The sequence below is a fragment of the Toxotes jaculatrix genome, chromosome 20 (assembly GCF_017976425.1).
Source record: "Toxotes jaculatrix isolate fToxJac2 chromosome 20, fToxJac2.pri, whole genome shotgun sequence".
NCBI classification, from domain to species: domain Eukaryota; kingdom Metazoa; phylum Chordata; class Actinopteri; family Toxotidae; genus Toxotes; species Toxotes jaculatrix.
In genome coordinates, this window is record NC_054413.1 from 18221093 (window position 1) to 18237316 (window position 16224).

Here is a 16224-nt window from a genome sequence, read left to right on the forward strand (position 1 = left end):
ACTTGTGGAGGAGGTGCAAAGACACCGAAATAGACCAACTCTCGTCTCCCATTTTAGATATCCTCTGGAAAGGACACCCTTGAAGCAGCATCCTCCACAAGCCCCGAGTAAAACTGTAGCTATCTGTTTTTCCATATTCTTGAGCAACTGAATGGAAACTCTGGTTGACACTGGCTGAATTTTTTTTTGTATCTCCATAAAACAAGCAATACTCCACTTTTTTGCTTGGTTTGTTTGGCTATGCAGTAAAACAGCTGAATCCTTAGGCCTGACTACGTGAAGACAGCATGTTAGTGTCTGTATTGCCTGTTGACATCTGGCTGGAGTCCCTGCTGTAAACCAGTGGTTCCCAACCAGTGGGTTGCGGTCTGTAAGCCGATTGTGGTACATTCTAAATTTCACCTTCTTCTTGAAATGCCTCGTATTCTTTTGAGTTTTAAACCAGGGTTACACTTTGTTTTAGTGTAACCCTGACACAGATGGTAAAGACATCTCGTTGTGAGAGCAGGTGCACCTGTTTGTGTAAGCCAGTCCATTCAACTGACCTTTGACCTGCAGGAGCATGAGCTTCTTGTAAGGCACAGCGCTGTTGTTGGACATCTGTTCGGAGATGCTGACACTGCGCAGGTTGACGTTGCTGAAGTTCTCCTTGCTGGCAAGACCAGCCAGAGCCACCTCAGAGAAACCAGAGTTCTTATTCACTGCATTAGACAGAACAGAAGACAAAGGGGAGTACATGAGACAGAGACAGAGAGAAAGGCCACGACACAAAGCATTAAATCATTATATTTAAAGCTTCTACAGCAGCCAGACACACATGCTCTTTCAGGCATGACAGTGAAGGTCTCTGTGACGGCAGCAAACACTCAGAGACAGTTCAAGTGTTTTTACTGCTGTCAGAGGAGGCGAAGGAGGAAGTTACATGAGTCACTCAAACCACGAGCAGCTCAAAAACAACTCTAAGATTCTGAGGACTGCACAATGACAGGAAACGGACTCCAGTCCCAGATTTGATGTCAGATGTGGGTCAGTTAAAGACCCAAAGGAGCCTGAGTGGGTTAATTCACAGCATGGAGAGGCTATTTATAGGTTGCATCAAATCAGTCACACATAGTTTTGTATCCGAGGTTGAGATGAAGTGGGACTCTTTTTGTTTGGGTGTCAATAGCTTCATACATATTTTCTACCAATGTTATAAAGACAAGACAAAAGCAGGCATTTATTGCAGCAGGTGATTACAGGATGACAACTCATCACGAGAAGCCAGAGATGTTTGTCGCTGAATTTCTGCAGGGTCTTGTGCTTTTCACATGAAACCATTGATACAGTGTCATCAGGAACTGTTACTTGGAGCTTAACTGTGAAATTTAGAACTAATTTTGACAGAGAAACCTGTCACATGTTGCATCCCTGAGCATTTACATCCCATGTGTTCTGCAGCTCCTCATCCATTCTCACTCACTCTTCTCAGCCTTCATCCTCTTGCTCTCCAGCAGGCCCACATTGAGCCTCTGCTCTGTGTACTCATGTCTGATGTCCTCCCTGGCGGCAAGCATCTTCAGAGGGTTCCTGGATGACTGGACGTTACGCGCCGGGCGCACCGCCCGCTTGTGCTGCACCATCTCCGAGGTCAACCTGGGAAGGGGTCAGAGGTGAAGGGTCACTATTAACAGGAAAGAGCATCATACTGATGCCTTTGTCGGGGTTATTACTTAAAATTGACCTCTGGCTGTGAGAGCTTACTTTGGCACCTGGGGGCCGAAGATGGCATCAAAGTCGTCACCTATCTCCACCTTGTTGGTGATGGAGGGGAGCTCCTCCACTTGGCGATAGAACTTAGAGAAAGTTTCATCTTCGAGGGTCATCACCTCCTTCACCTTCTTCTCTGTCACTGTGATGGTGGCTTCTGGCAGCCCAGACACTGGGAAGGGACAAGACATTGTTAGAATTTGCATAACAAGGTGCGCGAAAGCGGCTCAATTAAAATGTGCTTCCTGTAATCACGGGCTGTGCCAGATCAACCAGGACTCTTATGGATTATGACTTAAAGAAAAAAAAATGAATTCAAAATCCTAAATTAAAATCAACAGTACGGTGATAATGTGGCACCATTTTCCTGTTATCCGAACACTGTGATAGGCCTTAGTCCACACACAGTGACCAAGTATGGTGACAAGCAGAGGCACGATGGTCCTGTAGACATCACGCTGGACAACACTGACCTTTACTGTTGAGCCTGCCTAGGAATGACTCCAGATTATCCAGCTTCTTGTCTGACTCCAGGTTCAGATCTGGTATGGCCTTGATCTCTGCACATCCACACACACACACACACACAGACACACACACACACACACACACAGCTGTTAGAGCCATAAATTTACATTGTGTTTCACTTTAGCACAGATCTCTGAACAGGCAGGCACACTGAGGTTCTGTGGCTTTGCCACTTGTCATTGATGCTTTCGTTGTTGTTTCATTAATGACATGATGAACAGCTGCATACATTCACAATGAAGTCAATGTGAACAAAGTCACGAGCGTTTCACAGTTAACAGCCGATGAATCCGACTCCTTCTCCAGTTCAGACTCATGCATATTCATCAGAGTAAACACAGCCCCATGGTTTAAATTCTATTAGGCTTTGTAACCTAATAGAAGTGACACAGCAACATCAGCCACGTTAGTGTTGATGATATTGGTGGTTTTGGTGATAATGATGAACTGTGCATACAGAGCAACACAAAACAAAGTAGGAATACACCTTCAGTATCAGATATGTCCTCCACGTCTTTTGAAAGAGAAGCAGAGGCAGTCAGTTACACAGTGTCCGAATCCTCTCTGACCAAAAACAAATTCAGATCTCTACATTTAACACCAGCGGACAAACTATCAGCTCAGTGGCCCAGAATCAGAAATCATTTAACGCAGGAATCCAACTCAAGTTCAAGACAAGATTTCAGTTAATTGAACCGTAGAATGTGTTTTGGAAAATGTGTGTCTGGTGACAGCTGAGGACGTAACAGAGTCATGTCATTAAGTCTGAATCAGATTGGAGCAGCAGCTGAACTCTCCAGTCTTCAATAAACCAGCTAATTGAACTCAACGACTCTGCCTAATAGCAATGTGACATAACAGGTAACCAGAGGAAACAAGAGCGTAGTGAAAGGCAGAAAACAACAGCAAACAAACAATGTAACGTAGCACAGATGAGTCAGACAGCAGGAAACTGACCTTCTTGTGGTTTGGAGATGGCGAGGCTGCTGTTCTTAGGTTTGGATGGCACTGGAGACTGGAGGGCAGAGGGGGAGGCCAACCCTGGTGAAGGAACACAGACAGGCGTAAGTGTCCAATGACCCAAACAACACGACATGGTTACACTGGTTCTCCTTTTTCTACTGATGAAAAGGATAATGGGATAGTTCTGTTTACACCAACTCCTGAGGAAAATATCTGTCTCTTTTCTTTTGTTACATGCTCAACTATGTTCACCAGCTTTTTTTAGGCAGAACTCGCTGCCTGCTGCAGCCACAAGAGACTGACGCTTGATTAAAACAGCAATGTTGTGAGCTGAGACACAATAAAACGCTCCACAGAGCTGAGGAGCACTAAAAAATGGAGTCATAACTCTCTGTGGGTTTGTCACGATGAGTGAACCCTTACACATTACAGTAATTTGAACTCTTGTTAATAATAAAAACTCGATTAGAGCAGCTTTTCAACACCACACAAATGAGTAATGATATGAGTAATGGTATTCTTCATATACAGCACCACTGTAAATGAAGTTGTATAAGACCAGTGTTTGTAATGTGGATCCATCCCATAGAATTCTCCATTAGCCATAATCTGGCCAAACCCACTGATTTACCCAAAACACAAATTAAACCTTCCATCTACTGCCCCGCCCTCTGGCCGAGCCCAGAGCTAACAGCGAAGAACTCCGACCATTAAATCTTTTTCTGCCTGAGCAGAGGCCTCAGAGCTGCTGCTCCGGCCTGGTGTGTCTCGGCCTGATGGAGGAGAAAAAGAGAATCATTTTCCCCCAAAGGTGCTAATTGAGAAAAGGGCTTTAGAGGATTCGCAGCAGGAAGCTGAGACTGAACTGTGGACATACCTCTGCGTGGTGTAAAGACTGAATGCATTTCAGTGTGTGTCCATATCCCTCTGAGAGACAGAGAGAGAGAGAGAGAGAGAGAGAGAGAGAGAGAGAGAGAGAGAGAGAGAGAGAGAGAGAGAGAGAGAATTGCAGACAAAGTTTGTGTGTTCAGTTTGTCCTCTAACCTTTCTTCACCATGCGTGCGGCCACAGTGAACTGGGTGGAGTCATTGGCGGCTCCGTGGCCTTTGGTCTTCCAGGCCTCCTCCTGGGCCACTATCAGCTGTTTCCTCTCCTGGATGGACATGTGAGCCTCAATCCCCTGGCACTCGATCTCAGCCTCAGCTATTCTCTAAGAAAAGAGGAGAGAAGTTACTGTCAGTCACAGTGAAACCTTTGGACAGGTTGAAAGTTAAAAGAATAATCCACCCTAGGTTCATTTTCACTGTAAAATAGCCTCAAACTGTGATGTTCAATGCATTCAGTGATCGTGTATATATACGTATGTATGTCCACAGATGACTGGATACTTATTGGAATCATTTGGGCTCTTGAATGTTGAGTTAGATGCAAAATATTAAAGCTGATGTTTCAGATCAATATCTGTAAATATGTAAGTTATCAGGCTCCATTATAGTTGAACTAACAAACAGTTCATCTTACAAAACCACTGGCTGTTTTTAACACAGTGTTAATATGTGGGATTCTCCTTTAACAGCAGGTCACACTCACAAACAGACACCGTAGCCAAGCAAAACATGGATAATAATAATAAAAAACATGAAGCACATATCATTGCCTCACAGTGGAAACAAGTTTTTTACCAGCATCTGAAGCAAAATGATTGATTTGTATTCTCTTCTGCTGGATGCACATGACTGTCAGTGATCAACCTTTAAAAAGAGTCTCGTGAAGTTAAAAGGAACAACATGTTAGTTAATACAGCAAAGACGAAGGATGACAGCAGACAGTTTCCTTTAGTAACCAACTACACTGCGAATCATAGAGGAAAAGGCTGCCCATACACTGAGGGGGTGGGAGTGGGGGTATTATTTTGCGAGGGCACTGTACACAGTATTGACAGGGCTGGGTGAGTCACCTTCCGTCTCCAGGGGTGTCTCTCATCCACCTGCATGGGTCTGGGAGATCTGGTGGCCTTCACAACCAGAGGAGGGGATGAGGAAGGTAAGAAAGGAGAAGTATAACGAGATAAGGATGAAAAAAAATAAAGATAGCAGCTCTGTATATGGTAGAAAAATTAAGCTCTCCACACGCTAGAAGCTGCAGGGGAAGCCATGCTGCCGTCACAGGCGACGTAACGATGCTTTGGGACAGGGATGAATGGGGACAGGGATTTGGTGGCATAAAACAGAGGCAGGGCAGCTGTGAAGGACTGTAGAGCACTACTAATGTCAATGTGCTCTTGCCAAAGTTGCTTTGCCAACACATCTGCAACTTAAGAAGCGGAAAGAATCAACGATCGTGCAGCATTTGTGGTGAAACTCTGCCAATTAACCACAGAGGAATGGCTGAATTTTAAAAAAGTCTTGCTCTGTTGCTCTGGTATTTTACAGATTCTCTCTCAAGGAGTGAGTTAAAATTAAATAATGGGGGTCTGTGATCTGTGTGTGGAGCTCAGATCTTAGTGAAGTAGGCAGGGAGGCAGGGAGGCAAGCTACACAAGCAGAAAGGTCTGGTGTAACTTCGTACCTGGCTGGCTGACTCATCAGGGGAAGAGGTATGGAAAGGAGGCTCAGGAGCAGGAGAGAAAGTAGAGGCAAAGACTGGCTCCTATAGAGGCCACAGATAGAGGAAATACACACAGGACATCATCAGGAGTACAGCGGCTGTAGAGCTGTAGCCAGGTTTTTAGAAATACTGAGGTCATGGATAAAAAAAAAAAATGACCACAGAGGAAACTCAGCCAAGTAAAGAGCTAAAGCTTTCTTAAAGGGTCACTGCACTGATTTTAAGCAGGAAACTCAGTTTACTTGTAATGTTTAATGTTCTATTTAAATATCTATTTCACAAATTCCCCAACTTTATGGAAACACAACACAAAGCACTGACTGAAATACTAGTTGTTTAGTTTTATTTTGCCTAAAAAGTCTAATTTTTAGAAGTTTATAATCAGCTTTTTAAAAAAAATCCAACATGTGTAAAATTTGTATTATTAGAATGCAAACTCTTGTTGAGTTTACATGATCTAAGTAGTAACTACAGCCCTGAGCAGGGGGAGTTTAATTAGATCAATTAGTTAATAATTAATCAGACAAACGCACACCATAATTACAACACCATCACCGTGAATGAGAAGGGAAACATCCACACAAAGCACAACCACCAAGACCATCACATGTACACACACACACACACACGGACACACAAACAACAGTGGTGTATTTATCAAGACAGCGTGTTAGCAGCCAGGAAATTCAGCTAAGGATATAAAGTTTAGATCACTAATCCAATTTAATCCAATTGAAATGCATTTGATAAACACCACCACAGCGTGTGTGTGTTGTGTGTGTGTGCGATTCCGGCCTTGCACGCTGGCCTTACCCATAGTTGGTCGGACACAGCAAACTCATCGATCATCATCAGTGCTTCATCGTCCTACAGACAAGCAACCGCAGGTGAGAAGGGACACGTTTTCTGAAGGTTGCGATTTGTCCGGAAAATAATCACATGATTACAAGTCCCTAAAAATCCTTGGCAAAGATTTTTGATGCACCTTTTGGACTTTCTGAAATGATCCTTTCATTTTCAGACCCTTTAACTTACGCACTTACTTGTGTGGAAGATATCGAGACTCCTGAGGAACTGCTCTCCCGTTTAAACCATGTGGTCGGTCGAAACAATGTGAGTCTTTATTTGCTCTGCTGCTGACTTTTGTTTGATTCTGCTCAGTTCGGTATCTGCCTCATCTCCAGTGTGGCACGTCTTTGATCTACAACAGGAACCTGACTGAATTGTGTCCACTGACTCTGATGAATGGGAGGACGAAAACATGATGAACAACATCAGCTGTCCTTACCCTTGACCTCTACTTAGACGTCTGAACTTGATCAAAGAGACTTTATTTTTCCTGACTTGACTAAAACAACATGTTTTGGAGGAAAAAAAAAAAAAGCAAAGCTCTTCCTGAACTTAAATGAACTGAAAACCTGAAATCAACACATGTACCGACGGAGCTGTCGGGCCGAGCTGAACAAACCCTGATAAGCAGCTGGAAACAAAAACAGTTGTGGAAGGTAGCTGTTGTGAATATGTCTAAACAGAGAGGCACATGTACCGTCCCGCCCCGCCCCTCCCTTCGAAAACACACCGAGGAGGTCAACACAGAAACACACCCAGCATGCAGAGGATGAAATGACGTTTATTATTATTATTATTATTTTTAAAGGTGAAGGACATGCAAGCAGAGACAAAGGCAAACAGAAAAATGAAAGGTTACATGTAACATGCAGTTTGCTGGAAAGAAAGGTTGAAGCCAGGCATGACAAAACACAGAGGGGGCTGATTTACACTGGTCAGTTAGTCAAACAGTGTTTTTAAAGAGTGCAAAGTAAGCAACCTTACTCTAATTTTTCCAGTATTGGTGTAATTTAGGCAAAATTAGGATTTGAAATTCAGATTAATTTAATCATGATCATCTCTACCTGCCCATGGAAAACTGAAGCTGCCACTAATAGAATAAAATAACTCAATCAAATTTAAGCAAAACAGTTATTTGTGTTTGTTGATTCTCATTTGAAGTCTGGCAGTAATTATGCATTTTCAACTGCAATCGTAATTTATTTAGCTTTTTAAAATTTACTATTATTTATTTTTTCTAATGTTAATGTTTTGGTGCTATATGTGAACAAAAAAATGACTGAATTATTTCATTAAATGTTGGCAGCCATTCATTTCTATATCTATGGAATTAAAAACATTATGCACTATGAGACAACGTATAAATGATCCAGATTCTACAGTGTATGTTCTGTTGTCATGACTGTAGTAAATGCAGATGAAGTCTTGAGACAGTTCAAGCACAGAAGCATGAGACAGAAGAGAAGAAAGAGACAAAGATCAAGACACAAACATGGACAATACACAACCTCTCTGTTTAGAGATATCCTAAACTCTTACCACGTGTCTCCGCAGGTTTATTCTGCACAACTGATTATTTAACGGCTGTGAGACTCCTGACCTCTCTTTGACTTCAGAGTTACATGTCAGCAAAAGAAGATCAAAAACAACAAAAACTCTTTAATGAGGAATCCGACTTCAGAGGCTGACACTTGCTGTCGTAATGTGACACTGTGGATCAAATCAAATTACTAAAACTTCACTGACATTTTGCTGCCACTTTATTCGTGCTGCATTCAAGTGTCGTGGGTACGAAGTGCTCCCTGGAGGTGTTTATGTGCCTCAACTTGTGTGATGATGCCATTGTGGGAATTTGAAGCACAGTCTGATTCCTTCTAATGCTCTCTTCCATCCTTTTAACATGCCATGAATGGAAAACACAGCAACACACATGACAGACATAACAGCCTGTCTCAGGCTTGTTTGCTGTGTTCGCTCAGGAGTGAGTGTGCAGGTCAGGTGGTTACCTTCTTCTTGAAGCTCTGCTCCACCTCCCAGAGATGAGCATGATGCTCGCCCGCGGCGGCCTTCACCACCTCCTGCTTCTTATTGATCCTATTCCTCCAGTCCTCCTCACCACTCTTCTTCAACAAGGCAACTCTGCAGGGAGAGGGGACAGAAAATTGACAGAAAAGTTCATTGAAAATTCATTAAAAGGATCTAAAGAAAAAAACAGCTCACGTATTCAGTAGCTTAAGTGTGTGAGACGGACTTCTTTGCAGAGACACTGGACTTGACTCAAAACCTGATTCACATGACTCAAAACCAAAAAAAAAGTGGGTAAAGGCTACCAAAGAGAACTTTATTGATCAAAATATAATTTTTGCGAAACCATTTTAGAAAAGATCAAATTTAAAAGTCTGGGTTTCGTTGGTAAACATTTTAAGCAGAGGTGCTGTTCATCTCTTGATTTGGTATCAGCTACTTAGAGCAGAATATAGGACCTCTACAAACAGACCAGGACAGAGAGATGTTGGTCGGTGTAACTGGAGCTGGGAGAGTTAAAGCAAAAAGAAAATGTTCTGGGTTTCATTCTAGCAAAAGTAAATTTAGGTAGAACAGAGAGGAAAGTGGGCTACGTGGCAAACAGTGATATAAACTCACTATTTGGACTTTTCAATGAGGAGTAGAGGGAAAACTGGGATTACATATAATGCACATGGACGAGAACAAACTGAAGAATACTACAGTGCGACAAGAACACAGGTTCAATTATGTGGCTCTCGTCTCTAAACAGGGAGCAGACGATACCCATCAGGGAGAGGTCAGGGTGCTGGCACTGCTTTCTGTCCCTCTTACAACCACCCCTCTGTGACCCAGTGAGGGGATGTCCTGTTCTGCCCCAGGGGCTTCTCCACAATGGCGAACACAGTATGAAAGTAAGACTGGACAGATGTCAACAGCTGCAACTGGGATACAGATTCTGCCTCCAGTAAAATGCTTTGAAATTGGAAAAGACTCAGGGACAGCCAGACGAAGAAAAGTGAGCGAGATGGGACAGAAGCAGACTGGAGCAGATAGTACCCAACCTTTGACGTCAGTTTATATGTGATTCCATTATGTCATCAATCAATTTAGAGTGTGGTCGCTGCACAGTGTGTTTACCGGTCAAACCAGACGGCTGCGCCTGCTAACACAACGCGACGTAACTGGACTTATGTAATTGTTTCCTTTGTTGGGGAATCAGATACTGAGCTCCAGTGAAAAGTTGTACATGATAATTGTAGATCATATCATAAAAGAATGGTGTGTCACTACCATGAACACACTGTGTGTGTGTCCTGTTACCATAAAAACCTGCTAGAGCACCAAATGTAGATTAATCTGCAGCTGGAAATCCCCAGCTAATACACTATTTCCTCCTGTTTGATTGAGTCTGGCTGTTCTGGGAAAATGAATTAGCCTTTCTTCAAAGAAAAATAAAATAAATATTCATGATTAGATTTTTTTTTTTTTTTTTTTTAATTTACAACTTCAGTAGAAACCATTGTGCCTGGTGCTGGAAGCCACAGACTGGTTAGGGAAGCGAATGAGAAGACAAACCAACACATTGTTGATTTGGGTCTTTCATGGGATTTTTGGACAATAACAAAAACACTGAACATCACCAGCCTTAGCATTCAATCAGCTACAGTACTGACAGACTGATCTGTTGACCTGCAGTGGCAACCTACAATGGGGCGCTTGATTTGTGATATTAAGAAGCGCTTCATCATTGTTATGAGAAGCTCGTGTGGGCATACAGGACTGCCTGCAAATTTCTCATCAAGAAGATCTCAACTTATTTCATTGAATTAGCTTTTATAGCCTCATGCACTAAAGCTGAGCAGCATTCAAGAGCTTCAGTGTGAATGTAAATGTCTGTTCTATCTGTTCCATATCCTGCAAACTGCTGCTGTTTCAGTCCACTCCTCATTTTGGAGAGTGCAGCAGCACCAGTGGCTGGGAAAAAAAAAACACAAAAAAAACTCTAATAACCCACTAACTCACTGTCTTGTCCTCATGATCTCATTTTCTGTCCCCATCTAACCCACATCTGAGCACAGAATGAAAGGGAATCTTCTCCTTCTTCAGTCTCTTTTTATTTTTGGTTGTATTTATTCACCAAATTATCCAAAAGAAGTATGTTCTAAGCCAATATGACCTAAATGGAATTCAGATTAAATGCAAGTTCTGAACCGAATTTGCATTTGCTCTTTCAGTGTCTAACCACTCTAAGCCTGGAATTAATAAACAGCTGACCAGACTCACCTCTCTTTGATGGACATGTGTCTGGCCATCATCATGTCGCTCAGTTCGTCTCCTTGCTCAGGCTGAACCAGGCCGGCTATGTGTCCGCTGCCGTCTGCGAGCGTATCCGCTACTGGAGGCTGACACGCAGTCCTGGGCGAACCAGATGTTGCTCTGGATGTTACCACGGCGGAGTCCAGCAGCTCTGTGAGCACGAGCAGACAAGCGCACACAAAGGAGTGTGAGTGGAATCAATAACTCGACAGCAACTACACAGATGAAGAAGAAAAAAAGAATTTAAACTAGATTCTGGATATTGATTCATTTATCAAACCCTCTAAGGTACACCCCTTTAATTAACACATTACTCAAAAAATTCCATGACTGCAGAGGTTTGTATAAAAGTGCAGTCATTGCTCTCACAGTGCAAACTCAGCAGCACAACCAGCGTGAGAGCGAACATCTTTCACGCTTACCAAGAGGCTTTCATCGGCCGGTGAGAGGCAGCGCAGACACTTTTCACACACCTTTAAACGTCCCTGTCACAGCTGTAATCACATAACCCACGCAGTTTTCTACAAACAGCGGAGCTCTCCTGTCGATGTGCTACTGCCTGATCTTTTGTTTGTGCGTCCATACTGCTCTATCACTCTGTCCCCACTCCACACACAGACAGACAGACAGATCTGTTCATGAAACTGATTTCCGCTCTTTCTGCGAAGTTGTACTCTGAAACTGAGACAATCAGCGCATCTGGTTCAAAGTCACTGCAGCTCAGACAAAAAGGAAGCTTCAAAACCACAAACTGAATATGAAATTTTCACAAAGGAAACACGGTTGAGTGAGAAATGGTTGTTGACTGAATTGGGCTGATTTAGACTCACAATTTGCCCTTTAAATATTCAAAAATCTCTTTACTCCGCTATAAAACATTTTTACCTTTTGTTCTGTTAAACACAGAGCCACCTACCAAAAACCTCCCTGTACACTTGTAAACAAGATTTTTGCAAACTTCTCCTTTTGCACATAGAGCAAAAGTACAGCATTAATGTGAAAGGTATATACACATTACAAACAAATGTAGGATTGCAATGACTTTTGTCAATGACTACATCTGTAGAGAGAAATAAAAAAACAGACTGGTGTTATTTTCTCTGGTGTTAAAAGCCTTGTTTTGCAAAGCATAATTTTGTATAAACTATAGAAAAGTATTGAAATAACATAATATGTAATTTCTCCAAAAGAAAATCAAAGTTTACATTCTGTAAACGAGAGAAAAACAAAGGGAAAAAGAGACAAACCTCAAAAACAACAAAGGAGCAGTTCTGTGATAAAAAGGAAGCAGAATAAAAAGTTCAGTACAGTTTCCTCTCTGCTGCTCTTACCTCCACTGATGCCTCTGCTCCTCTGGCAGTCAGGGGAGTGCCCTTCCTCCCTCAGATACCCCTGCTCCTGCCTCTCCACAACCATGTGGCTCTCTGAGCTCTGTATGGCTTCGTCTCGCCTCCCTCTGGACAGCTGCTGCTGCTCCACCTCCTCCTCCTCCTCCCCTCTCCACTCTCTTCCAGTCTGGGGCTGGGACGGAGCGGCCTGCCTGACCGCTCCCTCAGGAGAGGGCAGCCTCCTTTTGCCTCCTCCCAGATCACCCCCGTCTTCTCCCTGGGGCAAGATTCGGTACGTCTGGTGGTCCACGGAGTCCTGGAACCTCGAGGCCAGGCCATCAGGGTGGCAAGGGGGCAGAGACCTGTCAGAGCTGGGAGGGAGGTTTTCAACCCGGGCTGGTGCTCTGGTTATGTGGATGTCTCCAGCGTGGTCAGTGGATACGGTGGCTCCGGCTCTCAGTGCAGAGGAGGAGGATGAAGAGGGGAGGTGTCCGAACCGAGAGCCGGTACCATTCTGAAGCTGTGTAACAGGGAGGTAGAAAGACACACAGACAAAGAAAGAAGTGGGTCAGTTTGGCACAGAGGCTGAGAAACAGGTCAGGCAAAGTGCACACGCACACAAAACAGAGAGAATCATGCTGACTAATCACTGCCGGCCCGACTCACTGCACTTCCTGAGCATCAAAGGACAGCCTATCTCGCCGGTCAGTTGCAGCCCACATCACAAAAGCCATGCCAGCAACACCTCCCCCCCACGCACAATGCAACCAGCTGTAGCCAAAAGACACACACTCTCTTATACCCATCACTTCACATCACGTACGTGTGAAGTATTAACATGTGGAAAAACAAACCTTATATTTTTGCAGTGAGAAACAACAGTAAACATCCATGGAAGGAGCAAAAATGTTGAGAAATAAATAATGTAAATGCTTCGTCCTCGTGCTTCAGTTTTCTCTCTCACGTCTCATCTGTCGTCGGATTCGAATGAGTTGAGGACAAACAGCTGCTTTCAGTCCAAGTGGTGAACAAGACTTGAACTACTTTTGTTCTCCTCTCCTGCATCACAGAGGCGTCTTTCAAGCCCTCGGCCTTGCTGACATATGGCCGGCAGCGTCATCCATCCACACATCGCAGCCTCTTTATTGACACAGTGGGATGATGAAGAGCTGAGTCAGAGCTTTATCAGAAGCCAGGCCATGCACTGAACATTCGGAATGAAACCACACAACACAGAGGTGGGGCCCGAAAATCAGACGCCACACAGCACGTGATGTTCGCAGAAATGCACGGCCATTTCTGAGATGAGAGCTCCAGCTGCGTCAGCCTCCAGTGTCGCAGGCAAACGGGTGCTGATTGTTCAGAGGAACCTTACTTGTAGGTGCTCTACTGGGCTGTCACACAGCTCCTGTTCATCCCCGGAGTCTATGTCTGAGGACTCCTGGAGCAGAAACACGCACATGCTACAATTCACGGCTCATGGATTTTCTGTTTTGAGAAATGGAATCAGTTACACTCTAACTGCCTCAAATCATTCGGCTTTTTCTGCTTTTTGTTTTTCCTCCATGTTGTTTTCTGACGACTTCTACAAATAAAACAGCAGTAACCTTTTCACTTCACGTATATATATTGCCAAATTAAACTTCCTGACTGTCTCACATGCTCTCGGCTGTTCACGTCTTGGCTATTTCAACTCCCTTTATGCGGGAGTCAGTCAGTCATCACTGCCTCGCCTGAACCTAGATCAAAATGCAACATCAAAGCTCCTCATTGGTGCCAGGAAGGGAGATCAAATCTCCCTTGCACTGGCCTCCCTGCACTGGTTACCAGTAAAATAAAGATGTGGTACCAGCTTACATCTCCAGCCTCTGCAGACTATAAACACAGAACAGCTCCCTCAGATCCTCCGATCACTTACTTCCCACAATTTTATGTCCACACTTAAAAGTTCAAAGGTGTATTTATGACTCCTATTGCATGTCTGTCCATCCTGGAAAGAGGAGACCTCTTCTGTACCTCTTGTCGAGGGTTCTCGTTTTGCCTCTTCCTCTTGTTTTTCTCTTTGACTTTGTTTTGTTTTGAGTTCTTCCTGATCTTTATTTAGGGTCTAAGGATAGGGGATGCTGGAAGTTATCACTGTATGTAAAGGTTTCTGAATTTTAGTTTTTGAGCTACATAAATTTAACTCGACTTTGATTCTGAACATTGTACCTGTGTTTTCTTTAAAAAAAAAGATAAATAAGAAAAACAGAAAAGGTTTTAAATTTAATTTAAGCATGGATAAACTGCACATGCTCCTCCCCTACCTGCTCCATGTCTCCCAGTGTGATGGGCTGGGTCTGGTAGCGAGCGTTGGCCCTGCGCTGGCGTGTGTCCCCTCTGGTGCGGGTAACCCTGGTTGGAGGCTGAGCCAGTCGGTTGAACAGCGCCATCTTCTCTGCCAGGCTGAGCGTACAGAGGTCAGGCTCCTCCTGACCCTGTCCCTGGTCTTTTCCCTCCACTGTGGACACCGTCTTAGAGCCCTGGGCCTCGTGTGTGTCCTGCATCGGACGGACCTCCCGTACCTGCTCCTTGGCGGCAGCGCTCTGATGTGACGATGCCTGCAGGCTGAGGGGAGGATGACACCCAAGAGACAAAGAGGTAGGAGAATGGGAAACTTCTGGTAAGCTTGGAAGGAGCTTAAGCAAGCTAGCAAGAGGCATGCTACATGGCTGACAGCACCGTGGAGCTGTGTGATACCAACTATACGTTTTAAACAAAGAGCAAATAAGGGTTACACAGGCAGAGTGAGTCATGCCCACTACAAACGAAACCATGACATAAGTAAAATCTTTCTAGTCTTCTGAATTATTTAGTCATTCAGTCATGTAGTTTCCTCCCATCACACAGGAGGGCACCAAAACACAAAAAAAACACTGTGCAACAGAATTTTACATTAGTGAGAACTTAGATCCATTTCCATCCTCTGAGCTAAAACATTCTGCGAGAATCTCACTCTGAAAATGAAACTGCGCCGAGGTGAGTGAGGAACAACCAGTAAACATGTTAGTCACACACTGTAGGTTGGTGTGAGCATTCATTCCCGTGCACACGCGTGTGCCGTGTACCTGTACGGTGGGATAGTGCTGCAAACTAGGGTGGGGCTAGGGATGCGTGCTACAGCAGTGTGAACAGTCACCGTTTGTGGCACATGAGTGGGGACGCTACCGCGGTCAAGGAGAGAGATAAAGCCCCACACACACACACACACACACACACACACACACACACACACACACACACACACACACACACACACACACACACACACACACACACACACACACACAGGTGGCAGAAGAAAACACACGTAACAGAGATGAACCACATGATGAAGAAAAAGAATAATACAAGCTAATGGAGAGGAGTATACAGAACATTGAAGGGTAGACAGTGAATACATCTGTGCTCAGACAGGTGGCTGGAGACTCAAACCAAAATTTCATTTCAGAATTCATGAAGAATTTTGCACACAAATGAAATTTTGAATCATGTCCAGAGCAGAAAATTTGACAGACAGACAAAAAAAAAGAAAATGTTACAAATATTAAAAATCATAGTCTCACATCCCTGGTAGTGTGTAGAGATTTCTGCTTCCACCACAGTAAAGTACAGGTGATTGTGGTACTCACTTTGAAAAATTACATTTAAAAAAATTCTACAGCAACTTCTCTTTACAGAATCAGTGCTCTCGATTATTGGACAACTATCTAGACAACAGCATACCAATCAGACAAGCGAGAAAATATGTTTTTTGTAATTTGGGTGAACTGACCCTTTAAAACAAATTGAGTGTGCTTGATTCAAAGGAATCGTTTTGGAAAATAATCTCATTTTC

General features: G+C 43.7%; 1 protein-coding gene across 6 annotated transcripts in view; it reads right to left on the reverse strand.

The window, feature by feature from the left end:
- svila (supervillin a) overlaps positions 1-16224 on the reverse strand; it is a 67306-nt gene that overhangs the window by 8066 nt on the left and 43016 nt on the right. For 3 of the 6 annotated variants that reach the window (XM_041065463.1, XM_041065464.1, XM_041065460.1), the window contains 16 exons: positions 15455-15550; positions 14654-14954; positions 13723-13788; positions 12351-12867; positions 10987-11170; positions 8703-8835; positions 6661-6714; positions 5809-5889; positions 5198-5254; positions 4285-4450; positions 3235-3318; positions 2765-2791; positions 2223-2309; positions 1744-1921; positions 1463-1635; positions 546-701 (listed from right to left, as the gene is read on the reverse strand). In XM_041065463.1, coding sequence (XP_040921397.1) covers positions 546-701; positions 1463-1635; positions 1744-1921; positions 2223-2309; positions 2765-2791; positions 3235-3318; positions 4285-4450; positions 5198-5254; positions 5809-5889; positions 6661-6714; positions 8703-8835; positions 10987-11170; positions 12351-12867; positions 13723-13788; positions 14654-14954; positions 15455-15550 — 2360 coding nt within the window. The remainder of the gene's footprint in view (positions 1-545; positions 702-1462; positions 1636-1743; positions 1922-2222; positions 2310-2764; positions 2792-3234; positions 3319-4284; positions 4451-5197; positions 5255-5808; positions 5890-6660; positions 6715-8702; positions 8836-10986; positions 11171-12350; positions 12868-13722; positions 13789-14653; positions 14955-15454; positions 15551-16224) is intronic. The other 3 variants (XM_041065461.1, XM_041065462.1, XM_041065465.1) reach the window with 3 other exon arrangements.